The sequence below is a fragment of the Anabrus simplex genome, chromosome 9, assembly GCF_040414725.1.
Source record: "Anabrus simplex isolate iqAnaSimp1 chromosome 9, ASM4041472v1, whole genome shotgun sequence".
Taxonomy (NCBI): domain Eukaryota; kingdom Metazoa; phylum Arthropoda; class Insecta; order Orthoptera; family Tettigoniidae; genus Anabrus; species Anabrus simplex.
This window is the reverse complement of record NC_090273.1, coordinates 131,136,173-131,161,699: the sequence shown is the minus strand read 5'-3', so window position 1 is coordinate 131,161,699 and position 25,527 is coordinate 131,136,173. Positions and strand designations below refer to the sequence as shown.

General features: G+C 37.5%; 1 protein-coding gene across 1 annotated transcript in view; it reads right to left on the bottom strand.

Moving 5' to 3' along the window:
• The window catches only part of LOC137502166 (protein obstructor-E-like), a 57,267-nt gene extending 32,052 nt beyond the window's left edge, over positions 1 to 25,215 (bottom strand). The window contains exons 1-3 of the mRNA XM_068229172.1: positions 25,072 to 25,215; positions 7,987 to 8,178; positions 2,965 to 3,132 (exon numbers count right to left, since the gene is read on the bottom strand). Of these exons, the coding sequence (XP_068085273.1) occupies positions 2,965 to 3,132; positions 7,987 to 8,178; positions 25,072 to 25,215 (504 nt within the window). The remainder of the gene's footprint in view (positions 1 to 2,964; positions 3,133 to 7,986; positions 8,179 to 25,071) is intronic.
• Between the last annotated feature and the right edge of the window lie 312 nt (positions 25,216 to 25,527).

Below are 25,527 nucleotides of genomic sequence, written 5' to 3'. Positions count from 1 at the left end.
GGTAGGCAGCAAAAATACAAGGTTGACAGCCAGTACGCATAATACAGGACATGTACCAGGCGGTAGTACACCAGTAGCCCTGAGTCAACCAAGTCATACTCTATTACAAGTTGTTCAATAATTACAACTTCCACCAACCCAGAATAATTAATTACATGCAGTCACTCACCAAATCCGCCAGGAAAAAGGAAGAAAAATTTACAGATCACCTCGAAACAGCAAGGCAGAAGCAGAATACACAGCACAGGTACCCAAAGGGTTTCAAAATCATAGTCAGCAAGTAGGTAAGTCCATACAGCTCAGCATAAACACAGTTGAAAGCAACAGGGAACTCCAATACACAGGTACATGAAACAAATAACATAGGGAATTACACGAGATCCTTGCATTTCCTTTTACAATAGTTATTGACAACGACACCTTTAGTTTTTCAATTTTTGGTTTCCATCCACCAACATTCGCCACAGCACTGCACCAAGCAAGGGTAGGAGGGGAGGAAAGTTAGGCTGCACAAGGCAGAAACAACAGAGATTAGGCAGCAGAGCAACAACAGTGGAACAACAAACAACCACCGCTCTGATACCACTCTCACCGCTCACCACCCTCTAGGACCCCGATACCACCTAGGGGTGATGAGGTGAAAAACCTTATCCACCAGGGAGAGAGAAAAGGAGAGAGGAAAAAAAAGGACGGAGAGAGAGAGAGAGAGAGAGAGAGAGAGAGAGAGAGATAGAGACCCTGGTGAGAAGGTTGTTAGCGTGTCCGCCCCAAAATGGGAGTAATAGCGAACACGAGGAAGAAGATGGGCACAAGAAGAAAAACACCGAAGTTCAAGCACAATTTAAAAACAAGAAATCATAGAAAAACTTACCGGAAACAGCGGAGGAAGACGACTAAAAGGCCGTGGAAGTTAATCAGAGGCAGTGCTCCACCGAACGTGGCGAATGAAAACCAGCATTTACATGAAGTTTAAAAAACTTAATGGAAGGGCAAATAGTAAGTAACAAACCAAGTTATTAAGATGATAAAGCCTAAGTTTATTTTTAAAACATAATGGCAAAATGTAAATAAAATCAACATAAGGTTGAAAAATGGAAAAGGAAATTAACAATAAGTAAAATAAATTAGAATATACCCAGGTGGGGTTTTAAAGAAAATTAATTCATTACTAAATAACAATTAATGAAAAATAAATACTCTTTAACAGATAATAAATGGGGAGCTTTATGAAAACAACAAAGAAGGAAAGGGGTGACCTCCGTACCAAATAAAATGTAATCAGAAAACAACGGAAAACCAATAGACTCTCTTACATAAGTACAACTTGAAATAAAATGTGATCGATCACGGATAGTTATTTAAAAAAACTAAGTTAACAATTATTCAATAAACTGGATCTTCAACGCGGTCGCTTCTAATAATTACCAGATTTGAAAACGTTCAGTTTACACCAAGGACAGTTTCCAAGGCAAACAGAATTTTACGTAAAAATACCTCCTCACGCGGGGCAAGGAAATGGTAACACAACATTTAAGGAGGAGAAAATAAATAAATTAATTTAAACAGTAAACGATACACTCAACCCCGAAATATATATAATTCAAGATCCACACAGGCTCAACACGCCAGACAACTCTTAACCCGACAACAATCCACACACGAACCGTCGCCAAGGTAACCACCAAAAAACAAGCAAGGCCTCCTAATACACGGAGGAAAAACAGGCCAGAGAAAATAATTAAATTCACCCAAAAACCCCAGAAGGGGGGAGGGGAGAAGAAAACATACCAAACGAATTAGAAAACAAACACACGAAAGCAAACAGAAAGCCGAAGAAGGCAAGGCTCGATACCTTGGAGGCTGTACCTTGGTTTACAAAGAAGGTTACAATTTGAAAGTGCCAAAAGTAGATCAGTAAAATTTTAAATTAATAATTCCAATTTAGTTCATGGTGAACCTTCCACATTACTGTGATTAGCTGCCGAAACAGTTTTCCAGATTTTCGATACCACACACGCAAATAGGAATAAATTTAACGGCGAAGTCCAAATATTTATTATTATTATTATTATTATTATTATTATTTTTCCAGAAATCTTCGAAAATATCAAAATCCTCTTCAGGACGACGTTTAAAGTGTGTCAAACACTGGTACGTACCTTAGGTGATGAAGAAATGAGAAGAATTTTTAACCTGACATTGTTGACGAAGAAATACAGTCAAGCCACCGGGATCCAGACCTCGTTGTGAAGTATCCAGACGAAAAATAAATCTAAAAACATGGTCAGAAGGAATGGCAGGAGGTCTCCAATTAGTTCATCTGGGGCAAATCCCCGTTATCGGGAGATTACGGTGGTTTCCAGCTACTCCACGACTCCATGACGCCGGACACAAAACCACACGAGCTCGCTATCATGGCGGACTCAAGCGAACTGCCTCTCGCGTCGGCAAGCAAGCGAGGAGGAGGCCAGTTTTGCCTGGTAGCAGGTCTGCGCATGCGCAACCAAACAGAGCTAGGAGATACTGCGCGCGGCCTACATTAGTTTAAAACGGTATGTCGAGCAGTCCATTGACAAAGATATTCTAGGGCTCACAGGCCAGTTCAAAATGTTTATAAGGGGGAGGCTCACATTATTTAATATTGTCTCAATTATAACTTAATGTTGTCTTAACAATAAAGGCGATTCATAATATTGTAAAGGTGGAATATTTGACATAAGAATTTCACAAGTTAATTATGCACAGAACCCTATTGACCTACTACAGTATCTTCAATGATTATCACTAGTTTGATTACAGTAGTTCTTGTTTAATATTTAAGAAAGATTAAGTGAATTGTCTGATTTTGGTACAAGATACCACAAACAGTCAGTGGTAATTCCTAGAAGCAGCTATAAATAGTGCTCAAAATATAACATAGTACAACAGTGGCATGAAAATAGCTGGAGATTGGAGATTTCTTACCTCCCTTTTACACAGAGCAAATTCTGGGTAGTCGCACACTCCACTGACTGGGTTGAAGTGAAGTGTTCCATTAGTACACACTCTTTTTTCTGGCAATCCATCACGGCATGAGTAGTATACTGAGCAATTACCCTTTGGATCTGGAAAGTAGCCATAATTCGAAGAACACTGGAACAAGAAAGGTACAGAATTTTTGTGTTCTCAGTATGAAATAAATTGTCTTCAAACTCCTAGTACTGATTGAATGAATGACACACACGCTTATTTCTATGAAAATTGCAACATGAAGATGTCATGAGAATAGCATCACTGTTGCAAAATGTGAAGTATAGAAATGAAGTCCATTGGTTCAGGATGATTTCTTTTAGAAGAAACACTTCTTTTCTACATTTTAAGTTCACTGGAAAATACTATTTTACCCACATTGATATCATTGAGTCATATTTGCTGTGATGAGCAGCAATATTTAGTTCATCATACAATGCCTTCGCAATTGATTGAGGAAGAATTAGAATTATTTCCATATTCTTCAGGATATATGTGTGTTTAAAGAAATCAATATTTCTCTGGGTCATTGGCCTCATAGTTATCTTAATGGTTTTTTATTTTTGCTATTTGCTTTACATCGCACTGACACAGATATGTCTTATACCTAGCTCGATAGCTGCAGTCACTTAAGTGCGACCAGTATCCAGTACTCGGGAGATAGTAGGTTCGCACCCCACTGTCGGCAACCCTGAAAATGGTTTTCCGTGGTTTCCCATCTTCACACCAGGCAAATGCTGGGGCTGTACCTTAATTAAGGCCACGGCCGCTTCCTTCCCACTCCTAGCCCTTTCCTATCCCATCGTCACCATAAGACCTATCTGTGTCAGTGCAACGTAAAGTAACTAGCAAAAAAAAAAAAAGTCTTATGGTGATGATGGGATAGGAAAGGCCTAGGAAGTGGAAGGAAGTGGCCGTGGCCTTAATTAAGGTACAGCTCCGGCATTTGCCTGGTGTGAAAATGGGAAACAACGGAAAACCGTCTTCAGTCCTGCCGACACTGGGGCTCGAACCCACTATCTCCCGATTACTGAATACTGGCCGCACTTAAGCGACTGCAGCTATCAAGCTCGGTTATCTTTATGTATTTGTCGACAACTTTCTAAGGAATCTCCAGCTTATCAATTCCAATTTGTTTTGCAATTTCTTCCAAGTGAAAGGAAAATCAAATTGAGTTTGTATTTCATGTCTATCAGTTCCTCTTCAAGATTTTCACACAGATTAACACAAATCTTCATATCTACCTGCCTTGACTGAAGAACTGTGGAAAGTCCATGGGACAAACTAAACTTGACACTGTGAATGAAAATGCCTTGCTTGGTGTTTCGGAATCTACAAAGTTCTAAATTTCTAGAAGTGAGTGAACAATGGCATCGTGCAGCTCTGAAAAATGGACAATAGCGTTCAATTGTTCAACATAACATGTCTCGCAGAATTTGAGCAGATGAATTTGAGAACTTGTATTGTCTGCAAAGTGCAAAAGAGGAAGCAGACAAAAATGTGTTGTAAGGAATGCAATGTAACATTATGCACCTTTCCCGCTTCCAAATGCAGAAGAACTTCTAAAAAAATTGTTAGCTAATGTAATGTAAGTAAACAATTTGAAATCTGAAATTAATGTTCATGTTAAATATTAATATGTAATTGAAATAAAGGTAACTGAAGAATACATTTATAATTATAAAAAAACAAGTTCTTAAATCTGCCAGAAGTTCTAAACTAATTGTTAAATGATGTATGAAAATTAATGTAGGTAAACAAATTGTTATTTAAAATTAATGTTTATGTAATTAATAAAATGAAATAAAGGGAACTTAAGATAAAATTTACAATAACAAACAAAACAAGCTTTCACTCCGACAGTGCCGTGTCCAAAGCCGTGGATCTAAAAGGAGGATGGGAAGCTTTGACTCAATAAAAAGTGCTATAAATATGATCAGAAGCCTTTGACTAAATATGGCTTAAAAATAAAATAGTTTTAAACTTTGCATGTCCTCCCTTAACATTGCGAGCCAGCTGCGGATGGGAGAGCGAAACGAGACAAGTATCCCATGCAGCAGGCTCGGTGAGCCACCCGCTGCTCGCATCCTGATGGTCACGTTTCCTTACTCACTATGGCAGACTGAAAAGGTTAAAGTAAGTATTATTTTTTTCTTTTCTTTCTGAATTTTACCTTAATTAAATATTTTGTACCCACAGCGACTGTCTGTGCATTCTTAATCCTAATAACTAATACTATTTTAATTGGTTGGCAGGAGCAGTGATGTGATCTCCATTGTGTAAGACTGCATTATTTAAAAAAATATTTTTGGTGTTGTACACCGTATCTTCTTCTTCTTCATGACCACATAGGATCACTTTAGTCAGATCGTCGTTCAGGTCACTTTGAAGGGGTTGCTCGGGCTTTGCGGTCCTCCCAGTACTTCTTCAGACGCTCTGATCTTCCGTGCCCTTTCCTCAGTTGAGAATATGCATGTTGTTGGTTTGTTTCATGTAAGGGTAAAGCGGAGGTTTGTATTCTTGAGTTTTGTATTCAATTTTATCTTATTTGTGGTGTCTTGTGTTGTAAGGCCTATTTCCTTCAGATCCTCTCTTACGTCTCTGATCCATTTACATCCTGTTGCGGTATTTTTTGAGACGAGATTGTGTTGTACTAGTTGTTTCAGAAGTCTCGAATCCTGCAATCTGATGATATGTCCAAAGAATCCCAGTCTCCTCTTATGCATAGTATCTTTAATGGGTTCTAGTTCTTTGTACACGACTTTGTTAGGTATTAACCGCCACTGTCCATCTTTCTGGTATTTTTTGTTGATGCAGGTTCTTCCAATCCTCCTTTCAATTTTCTGAAGTCTGTCAGTCTTTGATTGTTTATTCAGGTGAAAAATGTTTCTGCTGCATATGTAGCTTCCGGTTTTATAACTGTGTTGTAGTGTTTTATTTTCGCATTTATTGATAGATATTTCTTTTTGTAGATATCCCATGTTAATTTTTGTGCTTTAGCTAATCTATTTTTTCTTGTTTGGATTGAGATTTTTTTCATTTAGGTTATGTGTTATTACTTCTCCAAGATATGTAAATTGAGTTACTATTTTGATTTTATTACCATTTATGGTAACTTCTTTTAGTTGTGTTGGTTTTTGGGGCATAATTTCTATTTTTTCAAATGATAATTTGAGGCCGATTTTATATGCAATGTTTTGAAGTTCTGATATCTAGGTTTTTGCTTCTTTTATGTCCACTGCTAGTAATGCTAAATCGTCACAGTTTAATGATTGATAATGATTTTATGCACTGAACAAGAAAATTGAAAAAATGGTATGAAAATCAGTGCAGAGAAAAGCAAAACCATGGTGATATCAAGAGGAGAAAGACAAGAGAAAGGCATTGTGAAAATTGGTGGTCAAAGGCTTGAAATTGTTAATTGTTTCAAATACCTAAGGAGTGAATTAATGCAGAATACAAGACTGGACATGGAGATTAGCAACAAGTTGCAACAGGGCAATGCATTCTACTAGAGTATAAGAAACCTTGCCTGGAATAATGAAGTACAAAAGAAGTGTAAAGAGATAGTGTACAAAATGTATTATGTACCCATATTGACTTGTGTGGCTGAGACCTGGAGGGAGAAGAGAAGAGAAGAGAAGAGAAGAGAAGAGAAGAGAAGAGAAGAGAAGAGAAGAGAAGAGAAGAGAAGAGAAGAGAAGAGAAGAGAAGAATTCAAGCCAGTGAAATGAAATGCCTAAGAAGTGTGATAGGAAAGACAAGGAGAGACAGATTGAGAAACAAAGATGTGAGAAAGGAGATGGGAATGGAAAACCTAAATGAGAGAATTGAAAGGAATAAACTAAGATGGTTTGGATATGTAAAGGGGATGGAAGAGGAATGGTGGAAGGCGAGAGGGTGGAGAAGTGCCGTAAGTGCTCCAACCCACCAGGAGATGGAGAAGGGGAAAGGATGATGATGATGATGATGATGATGATGATGATGATGATGAATGATTTTATGAGAGTAGTGGAATTAAGTTAAGAAACTAGTAAAGAAAATAACTGGAGTACTGTAGTGCAATAAGATTAATATATAAAATAACTTTTTCTTTTAATAAGTTGCTTCATGTCGCACCGACATAGATAGGTCTTATAGCAACGAAGGGACAGGAATGGGCTAGAAGTAGGAAGTAAGTGGCCGTGGCCTTAATTAAGATACAGCCCCAGCATTTGCTTGGTGTGGAAATGGGAAACCACAGAAAACCATTCGCAGGACTGCCGACAGTGGGGTTCGAACCCACTATCTCCCAAATACTGGATACTGGTCGCACTTAAGCGACTGCAGCTATCGAGCTCGGTATATAAAATAACTAGTGGCAAAAATCCTGGTTGAAAGTCCACATGCTTGGGTCATATTTTTCTATTTTAAGAGCATATTCGCCTGCATATTTGCACAATTTTACGTCCTAAATATCAAAATCCTAGTAACAACTAAAATTTGTTGGTATATGACTTGAAGAAAGTGCAACAGGAAATATAGAACAACTTACGTACTCTAACGTCTTGTGTACAGAGACAAATTGAAACACAGTTCGGTTAAGACCTTGTCTCAAATATTCTATAAAAATATTTTTTATCACTTGCTAGGTACTTTTAATATTTGAATGTAAACTAATAACAAGCAGAAGGTAAATAGTATAGAAAAGATAACCGAGTCAGTAATGAAATACATTTCTTTTAAAGATATAACAAAAAATCTTTAATTTGTCATAAATTGGTTTTATGAAAACAACTTATCAGTAATAATACTACACTGACTGACTACTGTAGTTAGTTGAAGAGGACTTTGTCTCTTCTGCTGCCACTCATCTCCACTAGATGGCATTATGACCACTAATCTCTCAACAATGGCTATACAACATTCATTAAGAACTTAATGAGTAGGTTTTTTTCTGAACAAACAATTGAAAACACAATAGTGATAAGTTCTTACATTAAAAGGTTGATCATCGTTCTCCTCCAAGGAATTCGCTGCCTCATCTGGTTCAAAATCGGAAGAGTACCCAGGTAGCATTTCCTGGAAGTCCTTATCCTGTACAGATCGTTTCTGGATGATATTGTGTGTTCCATTCTTCCCAATTCCAGGAGCATCCTCAGAAAGTCCATCGGAAGTATTGAATTTTAACTGTAAGAAAAATTAGACATTGCCCTTTAGCCTCTCAAAATATACCTCAGTAACAGAAAATGAAACAATAAGTTATAATTTTCTGAGAATTTTAGCTAAGCCTATTTCGAAACTCTCAGCCGTGAAAGCCAAACAGTACAGCACAGGATACATAGCAATCCAATATCTGTAGGCTTATCAGGCTGGGCAGCAACAACAACAAAAAATACTGAAGTGGTATCAATATCGATGAGCGTGGTACTTCCAAAGGGTCCCAGGTTTGATTCCCAACCAGCTCAGAAATTTTAAATTTCATTGGTTAATTCCGCTCTCTTGGGGGCTGAGTGTTTGTGCCATTTGCAGCATTAGAATGCATGTCAGGTAAGCCTCCGTGGCTTAGGCGGCAGTGCATCGGCCTCACACCAGGTTCCGTGGTTCAAATCCCGGTCACTCCATGTGAGATTTGTGCTGAACAAAGCAGAGGCGGGACGGGATTTTCCCCGGGTACTCCTGTTTTCCCTGTCATCCTTCATTCCAGCAACCATGTCCACTGTCATTTCATTTCATCTGTCAGTCATTTATCATTGCCCCAGAGAAGTGCGACAGGCCTCGGCAGCCAGTACAGCTTCCGCCCTGACCCGGTCAATGACTGGAAGACAGGTTGTAGCTTTTCATTCAGAATTCATGTCAGGTATGGCCCCATCCTCACAGACGCACAGGTCGTCTATACAGCGCCAACTCAAAAGACCTGCACCAGGCCTCCCTCAATTTTATTTTCCTTTTTTCTTTTTTTCTTTTTCATAGTGTTTTGCCGATCTGTTGATAGCGATAGAATTTATTTAGCAGATGTTGAGTTTTCTACTCCCAAAATCTCTTCATCTGGGCAATGAACATTTTTTCTTTCTTTTTTTTTTTCTGTTCTTCAGTCTATGATCTATTGGTCCAGTATTCATTTTCTCAGCAAAATTATGGTTGTTGACTGCTTTTTTTGAACTGGAATCGATCTTGAATAATTTCCTGTGGGATGCCAATTTTCTGAAGGTCTTTTCCTATTTCACAAAGTCAGTCGTTCTTGACTTTCATTGAGAGAGCAAGCTTGACAATACTTTTGGTGAGCCTGTCATTGTTCATTCTGAGAATGTGACCATATAACTTTAATCGCCTTTTCCTGATGGTGTACGTGATATTTTCAGAATGCTGATAAAGCTCCCAAGATTTCCATTTCATCCAGATTCTCTCTGAGTAGCCTGGGCCAAAGATTTTCCTCAACATTTCCCTCTCCTGTTTATCTATGTCTTTAATAAGTGATCTGCCTCCAACGATCAAGGTTTCCGAGGCATACAGTGTTTCAGGTTTGATAACCTAGTTGTAATGTTTTAATTTTGCATTCCTGGATATTGATTTTTTGTTATAGATTTTCCAGATATGTCTATAGGCCTTCTGTAATTTTGAGGTCCTCCCACCATTTGCTTCATGATTTAAGCCTGATGGCTGAATTACTTCTCCTAGGTACTTTAACTTATTCACTTGATTTTTTGTCTGTTAGGTCATCAATCGTCATAAAAGGAAAGAAAAATTCCATCTAATCAATACATTTATTTTCTTGTAAAGTATTACAATCTAGCACCGGTTTCGACCCTTCATAGGTCATCCTCAGCTATATCAGAATCACATTTGCATTTCTATCTTATCGAAAGGGGGGTAGCAGCCTTTCGGTTGTTGCAAGGGCGGCAGTCTAGATGATTGACTGATACGGCCTTATAATAATACTCAACATGGCTTAGCTGTGTTGATACTGCTACACGGCTGAAAGCAACGGGAAACTACAGCCGTAACCACCTCCCGAGGACATGCAGCTCTCTCTGTATGAAAGATGTACTGATGATGGCTTCCTCCCGGGTAAAATATTCCGGAGGTAAACTAGTCCCCCATTCGGATCTCCGGGTGGGGACTACACGAGAGGGGGCGATCATCAGGAAGATGGATACTGACATTCTGCGAGTCGGAGCGTGGAATGTTAGGAGTTTGAATCGTTGTGGTAGGTTAGAGAATCTGAAAAGGGAGATGGATAGGCTAAAGTTAGATGTAGTTGGTATAAGTGAAGTACGTTGGCAGGAAGAACAGGATTTTTGGTCAGGCGACTACCGAATTATCAACACGAAATCAAACAGGGGTAATGCAGGAGTTGGTTTAATAATGAATAAGAAAATAGGGCAGCGGATAAGCTACTACGACCAGCATAGTGAAAGAATTATTGTCGCCAAGATAGACACCAAACCAGTGCCCACCACAATAGTACAGGTCTATATGCCTACTAGTTCAGCGGATGATGAAGAAATTGAAAGAATATATGAGGAGATAGAAGATTTAATACAATATGTCAAAGGTGACGAGAATCTAATTGTGATGGGAGACTGGAACGCAGTGGTAGGCCAAGGAAGAGAAGGTAGCACAGTAGGAGAATTTGGATTGGGACAAAGGAACGAAAGAGGAAGTCGGCTGGTTGAATTCTGCACTGACCATAATTTAGTCCTCGCCAATACTTGGTTCAAACACCACAAACGACGGCTGTATACGTGGACGAGACCTGGAGACACTGGAAGGTATCAAATAGACTTCATTATGATTAGGCAGAGATTCAGAAACCAGGTGTTGGATTGCAAAACTTTCCCAGGAGCAGACGTGGACTCTGACCACAACTTGTTGGTCATGAAATGCCATCTGAAGTTGAAGAAATTGAAGAAAGGAAAGAATGCAAAAAGATGGGATCTAGACAAGTTGAAAGAAAAGAGTGTGATGGATCGTTTCAAGGAACATGTTGCACAAGGACTAAATGAAAAGGCCGAAAGAAACACAGTAGAGGAAGAGTGGAGAGTCATGAAAAATGAAGTCAGTAGGGCTGCTGAAAAAATGTTAGGAAGGAAGAAAAGATCAACTAAGAATCAGTGGATAACTCAGGAGATACTAGACCTGATTGATGAACGATGAAAATACAAGAATGCTAGAAATGAAGAGGGCAGAAAAGAATACAGGCGATTAAAGAATCAAGTGGATAGAAAATGCAAGGTAGCTAAGGAAGAATGGCTGAAGGAGAAGTGCAAGGATGTCGAAGGCTGTATGGTCCTGGGAAAGGTAGATGCTGCATACAGGAAAATCAAGGAAACCTTTGGAGAAAGGAAATCTAGGTGCATGAATATTAAGAGCTCAGATGGAAAGCCACTTCTAGGGAAAGAAGACAAAGCAGAAAGATGGCAGGAGCATATCCAACAGTTGTATCAAGGTAACGATGTAGATAATTTCGTTCTGGAACATGAAGAGGCTGTTGATGCTGATGAAATGGGAGACCCAATTTTGAGGTCAGAGTTTGACAGAGCTGTGAGTGACCTAAATAGGAACAAGGCACCTGGAATTGATGATATTCCCTCTGAATTACTGACTGCCTTAGGAGAAACCAGCATGGTAAGGTTATTTCATTTAGTGTGCAAGATGTATGAGACAGGAGAAGTCCCATCCGATTTTCGGCAGAATGTTGTTATATCTATTCCCAAGAAAGCCGGTGCTGACAGGTGTGAAAACTACCGCACTATTAGTTTAGTATCTCATGCCTGCAAAATTTTAACACGTATTATTTACAGAAGAATGGAAAAACAAGTTGAAGCTGAGTTGGGGGAAGATCAATTTGGCTTCAGAAGAAATGTAGGAACACGTGAAGCAATCCTGACTTTAGGTCTGATCTTAGAGGATCGAATCAAGAAGGACAAGCCCACGTACATGGCATTCGTAGATCTAGAAAAGGCATTCGATAATGTTGATTGGACCAGGCTATTTATGATTCTGAAGATGATAGGGATCAGATACCGAGAACGAAGAATTATCTACAACCTGTATAAAAATCAGTCTGCAGTGATAAGAATCGAGGGCTTTGAAAAAGAAGCAGCAATCCAGAAAGGAGTGAGGCAAGGCTGCAGTTTGTCCCCTCTCCTTTTCAATGTTTACATTGAACAGGCTGTAAAGGAAATCGAAGAGAAATTTGGAAAGGGAATCACAGTCCAAGGAGAGGAAATCAAAACCTTGAGATTTGCCGATGATATTGTTATTTTATCTGAGACTGCAGAAGATCTCGAGAAGTTGCTGAATGGTATGGATGAAGTCTTAGGTAAGGAGTACAAGATGAAAATAAATAAGTCCAAAACAAAAGTAATGGAGTGCAGTCGAACGAAGGCAGGTGATATAGGAAATATTAGATTAGGAAACGAAGTCTTAAAGGAAGTAGATGAATATTGTTACTTGGGTAGTAAAATAACCAACGATGGCAGAAGTAAGGAGGACATAAAATGCAGACTAGCACAAGCAAGGAAGAGCTTTCTTAAGAAAAGAAATTTGCTCACTTCAAACATTGATATCGGAATTAGAAAGATGTTTTTGAAGACTTTTGTGTGGAGCGTGGCATTGTATGGAAGTGAAACATGGACGATAACTAGCTCAGAAAGAAAGAGAATAAAAGCTTTTGAAATGTGGTGTTATAGAAGAATGCTGAAGGTGAGATGGATAGATCGAATCACGAATGAAGAGATACTGAATCGAATTGGTGAGAGGAGATCGATTTGGCTAACTTTGACGAGAAGAAGAGATAGAATGATAGGACACATCTTAAGACACCCAGGACTTGTTCAGTTGGTTTTTGAAGGAAGTGTAGGTGGCAAGAACGGTAGGGGTAGACCAAGGTATGAATATGACAAACAGATTAGAGCAGATGTAGGATGCAATAGTTACGTAGAAATGAAAAGGTTAGCACAGGATAGGGTGGCATGGAGAGCTGCATCAAACCAGTCTATGGACTGATGACTCAAACAACAACATCTTATACCTCTGAAAGACCTTCATGATATATTGTTTCATAATTTTCAGTGAAAACTTATCTTAAAAACTTACAAATTTCTAAGCGTTGTGTTAAAATTAAAAATTAAAATTACAAAACTTTGCCTATTATATACATGCCCTTTGGCTGACAGAATGCGTCCTTGGGTTGATTAAGCATCTATCTTAGGTATTGTTGCTTATTCTGTTGAATCGATTCCCTTTTATACTTACGTACAATCGTGAATAGACTATCAGTAAAATTTGATAAATAAAACTTGCGTGATAATTATAATAAAATATCATGTTACATCTTTATACCATATTGCTGGAGTGATATTATTTTAGGTAGAATATAAATGCGTGTTGACCTCTATAAAATATTTTTACATAAACACACTAATATATTTTAAAGTCTAATCATTGTACTTTAAAGTCTAAAATACTTATTGCTTTGGATCTTGCGTTGTTATGTGGTAAAATATTGTAACAATTTGTCTTATATAACATCAGATATTGATAATATTTAAATATGCCTTTTATGACGATTGGTAAATGTCAATACGGAAAATGAAATTCATAAATCAAGATGTTAACGCCAACCAGGCAAAGAGTCAAGCATATAAATATAGGAATATCAGAATTAAATTAATGAATACAATTAAGAACATCGCATTTTTGAAAGAATGCCTCGCTCATGACCTAATTCCAAAGTTTTTAACTAAATATAACAACAAACATAGAAACACAAGACAGACACGTGACACTTTAAAGAAAACCAATAAAATCTGGATAAAAACTGAAATAAAAATTTTTTTATCATAAAAAACAACACTTGAATAATATACTATACCCTTTACATTTGAAAGTATCCCATGAGCTACCACGTAGCTATTGGGATCACTTCCAACATGTTACGAATGAGAAAATTGAACATCTAGCCATAAAAAAACAGAACACCCTAGACAAGAAATTAGAAACCTTGAAACGAACTCAGAAAGAAAAACAGGTAACTCACCTTACAGAAAATAATAACTTAGCTCAGTCCACAGGAGATAGAATGCATCAATTTTACCCACCATTAAAAAATCTCACGGATACAATATTCAGTAAAGCAGAGTATGAAGTTTTAAGCAAAGGACCAAAACATAACTGGAATAACGCCTCAATACTACAGAACGTTACTACCGCAATAGCAGAAACAGAATTAGCCATACAGAGAATTCCGCATGAAATACGTGAGGAAGTTAGACACGATATTGTAAAAAAACTCCCGCAGTACATCAACAGAATACAAGAAAACATATCTAATAGCAATAAAATGGACAAAACACACATTAATAGCCTAAAAGAAAAGGTCAAACGTGATAATCTCCTGATAACAAAAGCCGACAAAGGAAACACAACGGTAATTATGAACAAAGATATGTACATTCAAAAAACAAAAGAATGTTTCAATAATAACACATTCCGCACAATACGTAAAGACCCCACAATTACAGTACAAAGAAATCTAAAAAACTTGCTTAAGAACACACGTTTTTTACTCACCGAAGCAGAAGCAAATAGCTTAATACAGTAATAATGAACCCCCAGTTACCGAATGCTAAAGCTCTTACCAAAATTCACAAAGAAAATACCCCTATGAGAACCGTAGTAAATTATAGATCTAGTCCCACATATAATCTCTCTAAATTTATTCAGAAATTTCTAAAAAATCACTATTCCTTTCAGGCTAATAAGAGCATACGAAATTCCATAGATTTTTGCAATAAAACAAAGAACTTAAAGTTAGATAAATATCATTCCATAGCCTCCTATGATGTAGCAAATATGTATCCAAATATCCCCACTGATAAAACCTTAAACATAATCAAAACTAATCTCAAAACACATAGTAAATTAAGCACATTGGAAATTGAACAATTTATGATATTACTCAAATTTGCAGTCAATAACAATTTCTTTAAATTTCACGATACAATTTACCAACAAACAGGTCTACCTATGGGATCACCCGCCTCCGGGATAATAGCAGATATATACTTAGACTACTTAGAACATACCGCATTTAGTAAAATTGAAGGAATATCTTTCTGGTGCAGATTTGTGGATGATGTATTCGTCATCATCGACAACAGAACAACCAACGAAAATGCAATATTGGATAAAATAAATGCCATAGATACATGTATACAATTCACCAAGGAATCTGAGAATAACGGTCAACTAAATTACCTAGATCTAACGGTTACTAGACACGAAAAACATCTCACCTTCAAAATTTACCGGAAACCTACACATACAATAAACACCATAAAAATAGATTCTAATCACCCTAATCCACATAAAAAAGCAACATATCAAAGTATGATTTATAGAGTGTTTAATATACCGATGTCAAAAGCAGATCTCAAAGGTGAACTACAACTAATTCACGAAATAGCTCAAAAAAATGGTTATAGAAAAGAAATGGTTAATTCCATCATTCGTAAGTTCAAATCACGACCCAACACCACTCTGACGAAAGCAGATCAACCCAGAACTTTCACTTTCAATAATACGGGCATATATTCACTAACCAATGTTCTGAAGAAGCATAACATTAAAATAGCATTTAAGACTACACAAAATAATAGGCATGTCATATATAATAGCAAATCAGTAAATAGTAGTAACAAATATCTTCAATCAGGAGTCTACCGAATGGAATGTAACAACTGTTTAACAAGTTATGTGGGGCGTACGGGCAGGAATTTCATGACTAGATATAATGAGCAAGTAAACGTAATTAGGCATAATCATTTCTCGGCAATAGGGCAACATATGCATGAATATAAGCACAATTTTACGGACATAAATAACGATTTTAAAATATTAAATGTAGAACCTAAAGGTCCTTTGCTTAATATAAGTGAAGAATTATATATAACACTAGATCAGTATGCAAATCCTAATTATAACATAAATGAGTTATCCGAAAAAACTAATATTTTGTTCAATAAAATCGTTCCTGTCTTAAGAAACGACTACGTCAAAACAGTCAACAGACGACGTCATACACAAGCTACGGCGCAGACAGCGAACCTCAGTGACTCCGCCCATACACACGTAACAACCTCCCCTACTTATCCCTCCGCCCCTCTCACAACAGACAACACTAGAACCATCAGTACGAGGTACATTACTCGTCAAACGGCCAAGACACTCGCATTTCAAACATCCAGCAGTAAGTAAATTAATTCAGGCTTTACAAATTCACACAATATTACACTTCTATTGAAATCTAACTCACTTCATTCATTTTGGCTTACAGACTTTACCAGCCTCAAAAGGGGAAAAGGAACCACCACATTCTTACGGCATTTAATGGGAGAAAACTCCAGAAGTTAGGCCAGAACTGAATCACACATATAGTGCATAATTTAACATGTATCAAGCTTATATTGATCCATTTCACAATTATAGGAAAGTGCTGTTATTTACAAATGGAACCTATAAAGACCAACATTCGACATATATAAAAAAGGCAAATTATGAAAAATAACGCAAGAATCAAGGCCAACACGTTTCAGTGTCACAAATACACTGACTATATTACTAGACATTCAAGTGTTTTTAAAAAAACTTCTGTAGTAAATGATAAGCATTCTATTTAATAGACATTTATGTTTTATACAATACATAATCAACTTAATATTAAACTTGTAATTTTATGCAAGAAGGAACTGACATTTAATCATTAGACAAAAAGCCAACCATACACGGCATATTTAAATATTATCAATATCTGATGTTATATAAGACAAATTGTTACAATATTTTACCACATAACAACGCAAGATCCAAAGCAATAAGTATTTTAGACTTTAAAGTACAATGATTAGACTTTAAAATATATTAGCGTGTTTATGTAAAAATATTTTATAGAGGTCAACACGCATTTATATTCTACCTAAAATAATATCACTCCAGCAATATGGTATAAAGATGTAACATGATATTTTATTATAATTATCACGCAAGTTTTATTTTTCAAATTTTACTGATAGTCTATTCATGATTGTACATAAGTATAAAAGGGAATCGATTTAACAGAATAAGCAACAATACCTAAGATAGATACTTAATCAACCCAAGGACGCATTTTGTCAGCCAAAGGGCATGTATATAATAGACAAAGTTTTGTAATTTTAATTTTTAATTTTAACACAACGCTTAGAAATTTGTAAGTTTTTAAGATAAGTTTTCACTGAAAATTATGAAACAATATATCATGAAGGTCTTTCAGAGGTATAAGATAGAAATGAAAATGTGATTCTGATATAGCTGAGGATGACCTATGAAGGGTCGAAACCGATCCTAGATTGTAATACTTTACAAGAAAATAAATGTATTGATTAGGTGGAATTTTTCTTTCCTTTTATGACGATTGGTAAATGTCAATACGGAAAATGAAATTCATAAATCAAGATGTTAGGTCATCAGCCCAGAGGCTGGTTGGATCCTCAAATGGCACCACCCAAGGCTATGGAGTTATAGGGAAACTGCAAAAACCAATGGCAGAGCCCAAATGAGGCTTACTAGGCAAGATGAGGAGTGAGGTAAATTGTCATTGCTTTCCTCACTGGACCAGAAGGTGCTACTGCAGCACGACTGATCCTATGAGCAACACCTTTCATAACACTCAGACACTATTCGTGCTCCAAATGTTATTACTCAGCACCACCCATACCCCAGCAGCTTCCATATTGTCACAGCCATGGATGAGACTGGGACTTAGGTGGTAGCTACACTTTGCTCTGGCCTGTGCCAAGTGACGGATACAAAAATACTGCATCCATCAAGAAATGGCAACAGGTGGAATTCACTTGATTAGGGTTGCCATAATTGTCTGCCAGAAAAACCGGGACAAATTCAGTGTATAGCAAATAACTTCAAATGTAAGCTAGTATGTGGCATACTTTTAATGTGAAACTCTTTACAATATATTACAAGTTATGTTTTATTATGACAGTTGTACTTTTGTGATGACTGTACAGAGTCAAGCTATTTCAACTTTTGATACTGGTGATTAATGTATAGAATCCAGTACAACTTACATTTGCCATATTATATTGTATGTCAAGAATGGCCCTAATTTATAACAAATGTAACTTATTTCTTTCTTCAGTCCAGTCAGCATTCATTAGTGAGAACACATTTGTGTGCAGGAAGAGAGAAGTAAAACTGGACTATTTTCAGCAATTTGGAGCACTGCTCTTCTGACATACAGCTTTTAAAGAATAGTACCCACTTCTTGCTAGCTAAGAAACCACTGAATTCTTCACTTGATTTATTTTCTTTCATAAAAGACTTGAATTTCATGACCTGATCAAACAAACTGCTCTCATTCAATTTATAGTTACTACTGTATGCTCATGTAGCCATTTGAAAGAATATTCTACCTCATCCCATGTAATTGTCATCTGTAGAAGCAACCAATCAAAATGTTGCAATTGTGACAAAGACTCACTCCATTTCAACAGATATTCAATAGTTGTTTCATAAAATGACATACATACATTCATCTCGTAACATCTGACATTGTGCTTTTGGTAGGTCAGGTAGGAAATCCTTCACTTTTGAACTAACAAAACCTGCATTCTGTCTTTCTGTTTAAGTGTCAATTACTTCCTGTAGTACCATCCTAACCTCATTCATTGAAATCTCTTTTGTTTCAATCCTGACAATGGACTTCTGCTTGTGATATGAAATAAGATTTCAATGGCTGAAACGTACGTAAAAATCTTTCAATTGCCGGAAATAAACTTAACCATTTTATTTTTACATGTCTTTGGAGGTCTTGATATGTTACATTTAAAAATTCACAAAACTCCATGTGTGATGCAACTCTAACAGTATATATAGTATAAATAGTACACTTTCACTATTAAAGCCTGAACATCCACAGGGAGACAGTCAGTACCAATTTGTAGGGCATTATGTAAAATATGGGCTGGACACCCAGCCCCTACAGTTGGTCTACTTAATTTGGACTTCAACATTGTTTTCACCTTTCCTAGCCAGACCCCCAAAATTTGTATTTGTATTATCGCCCCCATATGCACTAATTTTCTCACCGATGTTATTGTGTCCTATAACATTATGAATTAATTCAGAAATTGTGTCAGAATTTTCATTGCTACACTCAACAAAATCTAATAGTTTTGACTGGATACCTTCCTCTTTGTCAAAATATTGCACAATTACAGGAAAATGAAATGGTGTATGGCATTTTTAGTGCCGGGAGTGTCCGAAGACATGTTCGGCTCGCCAGGTGCAGGTCTTTCGATTTGGCACCCATCGGCGACCTGTGCGTCATGATGAGGATGAAATGATGAAGAAGACAACACATACACCCAGTCCCCGTGCCAGAGAAATTAACCAATGATGGTTAAAATTCCCGACCCTGCCGGGAATCGAACCCGGGACCCCTGTGACCAAAGGTCAGCATGCTAACCATTTAGCCATGGAGCCGGACACAATTACAGGAAAAATCTTACGATGCTTATGATTGCTAGCATCTGTACTAATGCTAACAAAATCACACTTGGAAATATTTTCTTTCACTTCTGCTTGTATTAAAGGGGAAATTACATTATTTACTACTGCTTTAGGTTTTGTCTGTGCACTGGAAAATGTTTTTGCAATTTTTGAATTGTTGAACATAGTTGGGAATAACTTGCTCATACACATGGTGGAGTTGTATGAGTGATCTTGCCATACTGAATGAAAAGCAAATGTTGCCTCTGCAGCAGCTACTTTTCTTTCTTCTGACTTATTGTTACTGAAATAATTTGTCAGTTGCTTACTGGTGGACATAGAACTTACGGAATTCCTGTGCTTCACAGTACCTACGTGATCCTTGATGTCACTTATCCCCCCATGTGCATTCAAAAAATAGCAACTGTAAAAAAAAAATTTTTTTTTAATAAAGAAAAATATTTTTTTAAATGACCAAGTCTGACTTCGGGTAAACGGTAAACCGTAAACAAAATTCATTCACCAATCATTTGTTCTATTTCTTATATGAAAAATAAAAGAAACTTACTTGCATTCCACCTCATATTCACTTCTACCTCGTTTTATTGAAGGAAAATCTTTGGCGTATTCATCTTTAAATTTAATTTTCCATTTCGATGCCTTGCTTAAAAATGTTAAATATTCACTCAGTCAGAATATCACACTGAATTTAATCGATTCCTACAGATTCTTCTTCTTCTTTGAAAATAGAACAGAACAAGATTCTTTCCAGTATTCTACAGTAATTGAAAACAATCTATAACAGTAATTGAGAACAATCTATAACACCTGAAGTACATAGAAAGAAGCGATAATTTGATAGTTTATAGTATAATAGTATATAAATTGGCTTTACATCCCACGAACTACTTTTTACGGTCTTCGGAGACGCCGAGGTGCCGGAATTTAGTCCCGCAGGAGTTCTTTTATGTGCCAGTAAATCTACCGACACGAGGCTGTCGTATTTGAGCACCTTCAAATACCACCGAACTGAGCCAGGATCAAACCTGCCAAGTTGGGGTTAGAAGACCAGCGCCTTAACCGTCTGAGCCACTCAGCCCAGCAATTCGATAGTTTACTTTGACTACATCATGGATAAGATCGATAAGGTAAAATTTAATGGATACTTCTTGAGTCTCGACCATTCAATTTACTCGAAGTTTTAAGAGATTGGGCAGGCTTTTAAATTGTATTTCCTTTAGGAGTAAAGGGATTACTTTTTAAAAATCCGGGACTTTTAGTCAGCTGGACGGGACATTATTTATACCACTCTAATCTGGAACATTCCTGGTTTTCCAGGACATATGGCAACCCAGCACTTGATTAATTTTGCCAAATTTGGTCTTCAGAGATTTCCCATTCAGATAACGAGCGTATCATTCCACGTACAGAGTTCTTTCATATGATATTTGGAGCCCAGTCTTAGCTGCAATTTCATGAAGTTTTTCAAGGGCCTGAACTGCTTTTTGTCTGTTGTTAGAAAAAAAGTAGCTAGATCATCTACTATGGCCAAACACTGCAGATGAATTTTATTTTTGAGTAGTCAACCAATAGTTATTCCCTTTGTGTCATTTTCCCATGTCTTAACCTTTCAAGCATTGAAAAATACTGCAGAGATTAGCCATCTCTCCTTGTTGAAGTAATATCAAAAGGATAAATAAAGCATAAATAAAGGAGACGCACAAGTCGTCTATACAGCACCAATTCAAAAGACCTGCACCAGGCCTCCCTGCACGATTATTATTATGTCCGACTCGTTGGCTGAATGGTCTCCCGAGTTCGATTCTTGGCCAGATCGGGGATTTTAACCTTCATTATTTAATTTCAGTGGCCTGGGGGTTGGGTGTTTGTGCTGTCCCCTACAGCCCTGCAACTCACACACCGCACATAACACTATCCTCCACCACAATAACATGCAGTTCCCTACAAATGGCAGATGCCGCCCACCCTCATCGGAGGGTCTGCCTTACAAGGGCTGCACTCGGCTAGAAATAGCAGAAATGAAATTTTTTTAAAATTATTATTATTATTATTATTATTATTATTATTATTATTATTATTATTATTATTTTTTTTAGTTCCGTTTGGGCCTGCTATGGACCACGTGGTTCTTATCTCTAGCAGCTTTCTTCTTTGACCAGTACTCCTTCATTCTTGCACTGTGAATGTCTTTTCGCTCCTGAGTCCATTTCACACCTCCTCCCGGACGTACTGTTTTTTCTGTTAGTGACTGGAGAGAGTTTGATGTTCTGATCAACGTTCTGTACCTATTCCTGTCATAAATTTCACTGGGAGCAATGTCCAATTCTTGAAGGTCTTTTCTGACGAGTCTTGCCCACTTGGCATTAGTCGCTTTCCCTCTAGAGATGGTGTGAAAGATTCTGGAGGTGAGCCTCTGATTGTCCATTCTCATGACATGACCGTAGAAGTTCAATCTCCTCTTCCTCATAGATGTTGTAATGCTCTCCAATTGTTGGTACAGTTCGTTGTTGTGCCTGATTCTGTACTTGCCTTCTTCTTTAATGGGGCCCATGATTTTTCTCAGGATCTTCCTTTCCTTCAGCTCCAGTTTTCTAAGTTGCCCTTTTCTTACCATGTTTAGGCATTCTGAGGCATATAGTACTGACGGTCTCACTACAGTAGTGTAATGCCTGATTTTGAGGTTAAGGGAGAGGGATTTGGATTTGTACATACTCTTACATAGGTGGTAGGCATTTTCCAATTTGATGCATCTGCTGTTCATGGCCTGATCTTCATTCATGTTTGGGGTTATCCATTCTCCTAGGTATTTGAAGGAGTTAGTCCTTTGTATTGTTTTGTCCCCCAGTGGGATTGATTTGGGTGCATCTTTGATGTTGGTGATAAACTGCGTTTTGTTGATGGCGATCTTCAGCCCTACTTTAGCTGCTATGTGGTCGAGAGAGGATAGTTGATGGATAGCTTCCTCCACACTGGATGCCAGGAGTGTAAGGTCGTCTGCGAAGGCTAAACAGTTGACTGTTAACTTGTCTTTCTTGTAGCCAATTCTCAATCCAGAGTCATCCTGTAGCATTTTCGTCCACTCACGAATGACTTTTTCAAGTAGGCAATTAAAGAGGATTGGAGATAGGCCATCCCCTTGTCTAACACCTGTTTTGATCTCAAATCTCTGGGACAGTTCCCCTCTGAATTTGATTCTGGCAGTAGTGTTGGTAAGAGTTGCTTTCACTAGATTCAAGGTTTTCTTATCTAGTCCCAGTTCAGCGAGTGCCTGGAAGAGTGACTCTCTATCTACTGAATCGTAGGCCTTCTGAAAGTCAACAAATGTTGCCACGTAGGGTGAGGCGCTTAGGTTTTTGTAAGTGATGATGGTTTTGAGGTTCAGGATTTGTTCGGCGCATGACCTTGACTTGCGAAACCCAGCCTGGTACTCTCCGATGCAGGAGTCTAGTTGAGCCTCTACTCTTGTGAGTAATACTTTGGAGAGTATCTTATACGTCACTGATACAAGGGAAATCCCTCTGTAGTTGTTGAGATCTGATTTGTCGCCTTTTTTGTGTAACGGGTGGATGATAGCTGAAGTCCAGTCGCTAGGTAACGCTTCTGTCACCCAGATGTTTGATATGATTTCATGGATACTTTGGATTGACTCCTCATCAGCGTATTTCCAGAGCTCTGCTATGATTCCATCCTCGCCCGCTGCTTTGTTACATTTCAATTCTGAAATGGCTTTCTTGATCTCCCCCTTATTATTATTATTATTATTATTATTATTATTATTATTATTATTTACTTGCTTCCTCTTCATGGATTAGGCTAATAGCCTGTTCCAACCTCAGATTTAATTCCATCTCTTCGTAGGACGACCAATATCTCTTCTTCCCGTAGGATGATATTCCAGGGCAAGTTTCAGGATTCTGTTGTTATCCTCCTCAGAATGTCTTTTTTTTTCAATTTATCCTGTTTTGGACTATTCTTTCGTTCACTGAGAATATATTTAATTGTTGTCTTATCTCTTCATTTCGTATTTCATCTCGTAGGGAGTTTCCTTTCACAGATCTTAGGAATCTCATTTCAGATGATCATATTTTATTCCTATAGCTTGTTTTATCCACTCATGTCTCACTTCCATACAACAAAGTTGGTACAGCCATAGTCCTATAGAATTTAAGTTGAGTATCCCCTCTTACTTTTCCTTTCAGTATTCGGCGAAATGTCCCACACATATGTTGAAATCGATGAAGCTTCTTCTCCACCTCGTCATCACCATTAAAAGATATTTCACAACCAAGTTACTTACAATTTGAGACTTGTTCTACTGGTTGATTGTCAATTTCTATCTTTGCTCTGAAAGGATACTTCCCTTGCCATGCAATAACTTTGATTTTTGTTCTGGATAGCTGAAAATTATAACTTTTACAAATGGTGTTTAACTGATGTATTGATTTCTGGAGTTTATCTTCATCATCATGCAGGATAAACTGATCATCTGCAAAGAGCATAGTATTTGTGTATGTATGTGTATTCAATTTTATTCCAGAGTGCACAGTTCGTTTCCAGTTTCTGATTATTTCATCTATATATTGAATAGTGTTGGAGAGAGGCTGCATCCCTGATGTACATCTTGATTACTTAATATTTCTTCTGTTAGTTTGTATCTAAATCTAATAAAATTCTCGTCTTTTTATACACACTTTGGATAACTTGAATAAGATGTTTAGGGTATCCATTTTTTACCATTATATTCCATAACTGTTCTCCATCTAACCTATCAAAAGCCTTTTCATAGTTGACAAAAGTGACATAAGTGAAAACAAAAACCTACAACCTATTTTCCAGTCAATGACCGGGTCAGGGATGAAATGAATGAAGCCCCCACCTTGTGGCGAGGATAGGAATCATGCCGGCTGCCAAAGCCTGTTGCACTCCCCTGGGGCAATGATTAATGCCGAACAGATGAAATGATCATAGAGAGTGTTGCTGGAATGAAAGGTGACAGCGAAAACCAGAGTACCTGGAGCGAAACCCGTCCCGCCTCCACTTTGTCCAGCACAAATCTCACATGGAATGACTGGGATTTGAACCACAGAACCCAGCGGTGAGAGGCTGATGTGCTGCCGTCTGAGCCACGGAGGCACAAAAGCGAAAAAGTATTCAAGATAAATTTTCTTCTCTTCTCCAGTATCTCTTTGAGGCTAAATATATTATCTGTACAGGATCTGCCTTTTCTAAATCAACATTCTTTTTCCAGTAAGAGATTGTGTGCAATAATATTAAGTCTATCATTTATTATTTTAGCATATATTTTATAGCCAACAATTAATAAACTTATTCCTTGATAGTTACTGGAATAACTTTTATGTCCTTTCTTGAAAAGTGATATTATTTTAACTTTCCTCCATTCTTCAGGTACATTACTTCTTTTCCAACAAATATTAATTAAATGCAACAATCTAAATTTAAGAATGATCCCACCATATTTGAACAACCAACTGCATATTTATATTGTCTAACCCTGGTGCTTTTTCTATTTTTGAAGGGTTTCAGAACAGTATTAAGTTCTGCTGTATCTATTAGGTCAATTCCTTCAACACTGTTATCTATATCTTGATCTTCCTGTCTTTCTCCATACTCTCCGGTATGCCACAATTCTGCCATCTTTTGCTTACCAAGGATATAATCTTCTACTGAGTTTATTAACCTATCTCAAAATTCTTGCTTAAGTTTTCTCATTATTGACTTGACCTTGTTCCTGCTGTTTTTATATTCTTTCTCATTTTGTTATTATTACTGTTTCGTAGAGGCCGACTAAGGACCACGATTTTCAACTATTGCGTTTGCTGTTTGCCTAGTAATTGTGCATCCTCTGGCAGTGTTGTTCCTTCCTCTCCTTTGTCCAGAGGATAGCTGTCTTCTTTCTTGGTGGTTCGTCCTGGGACCTCGTTTGTTTAATCATCCTCCTCAGAGATG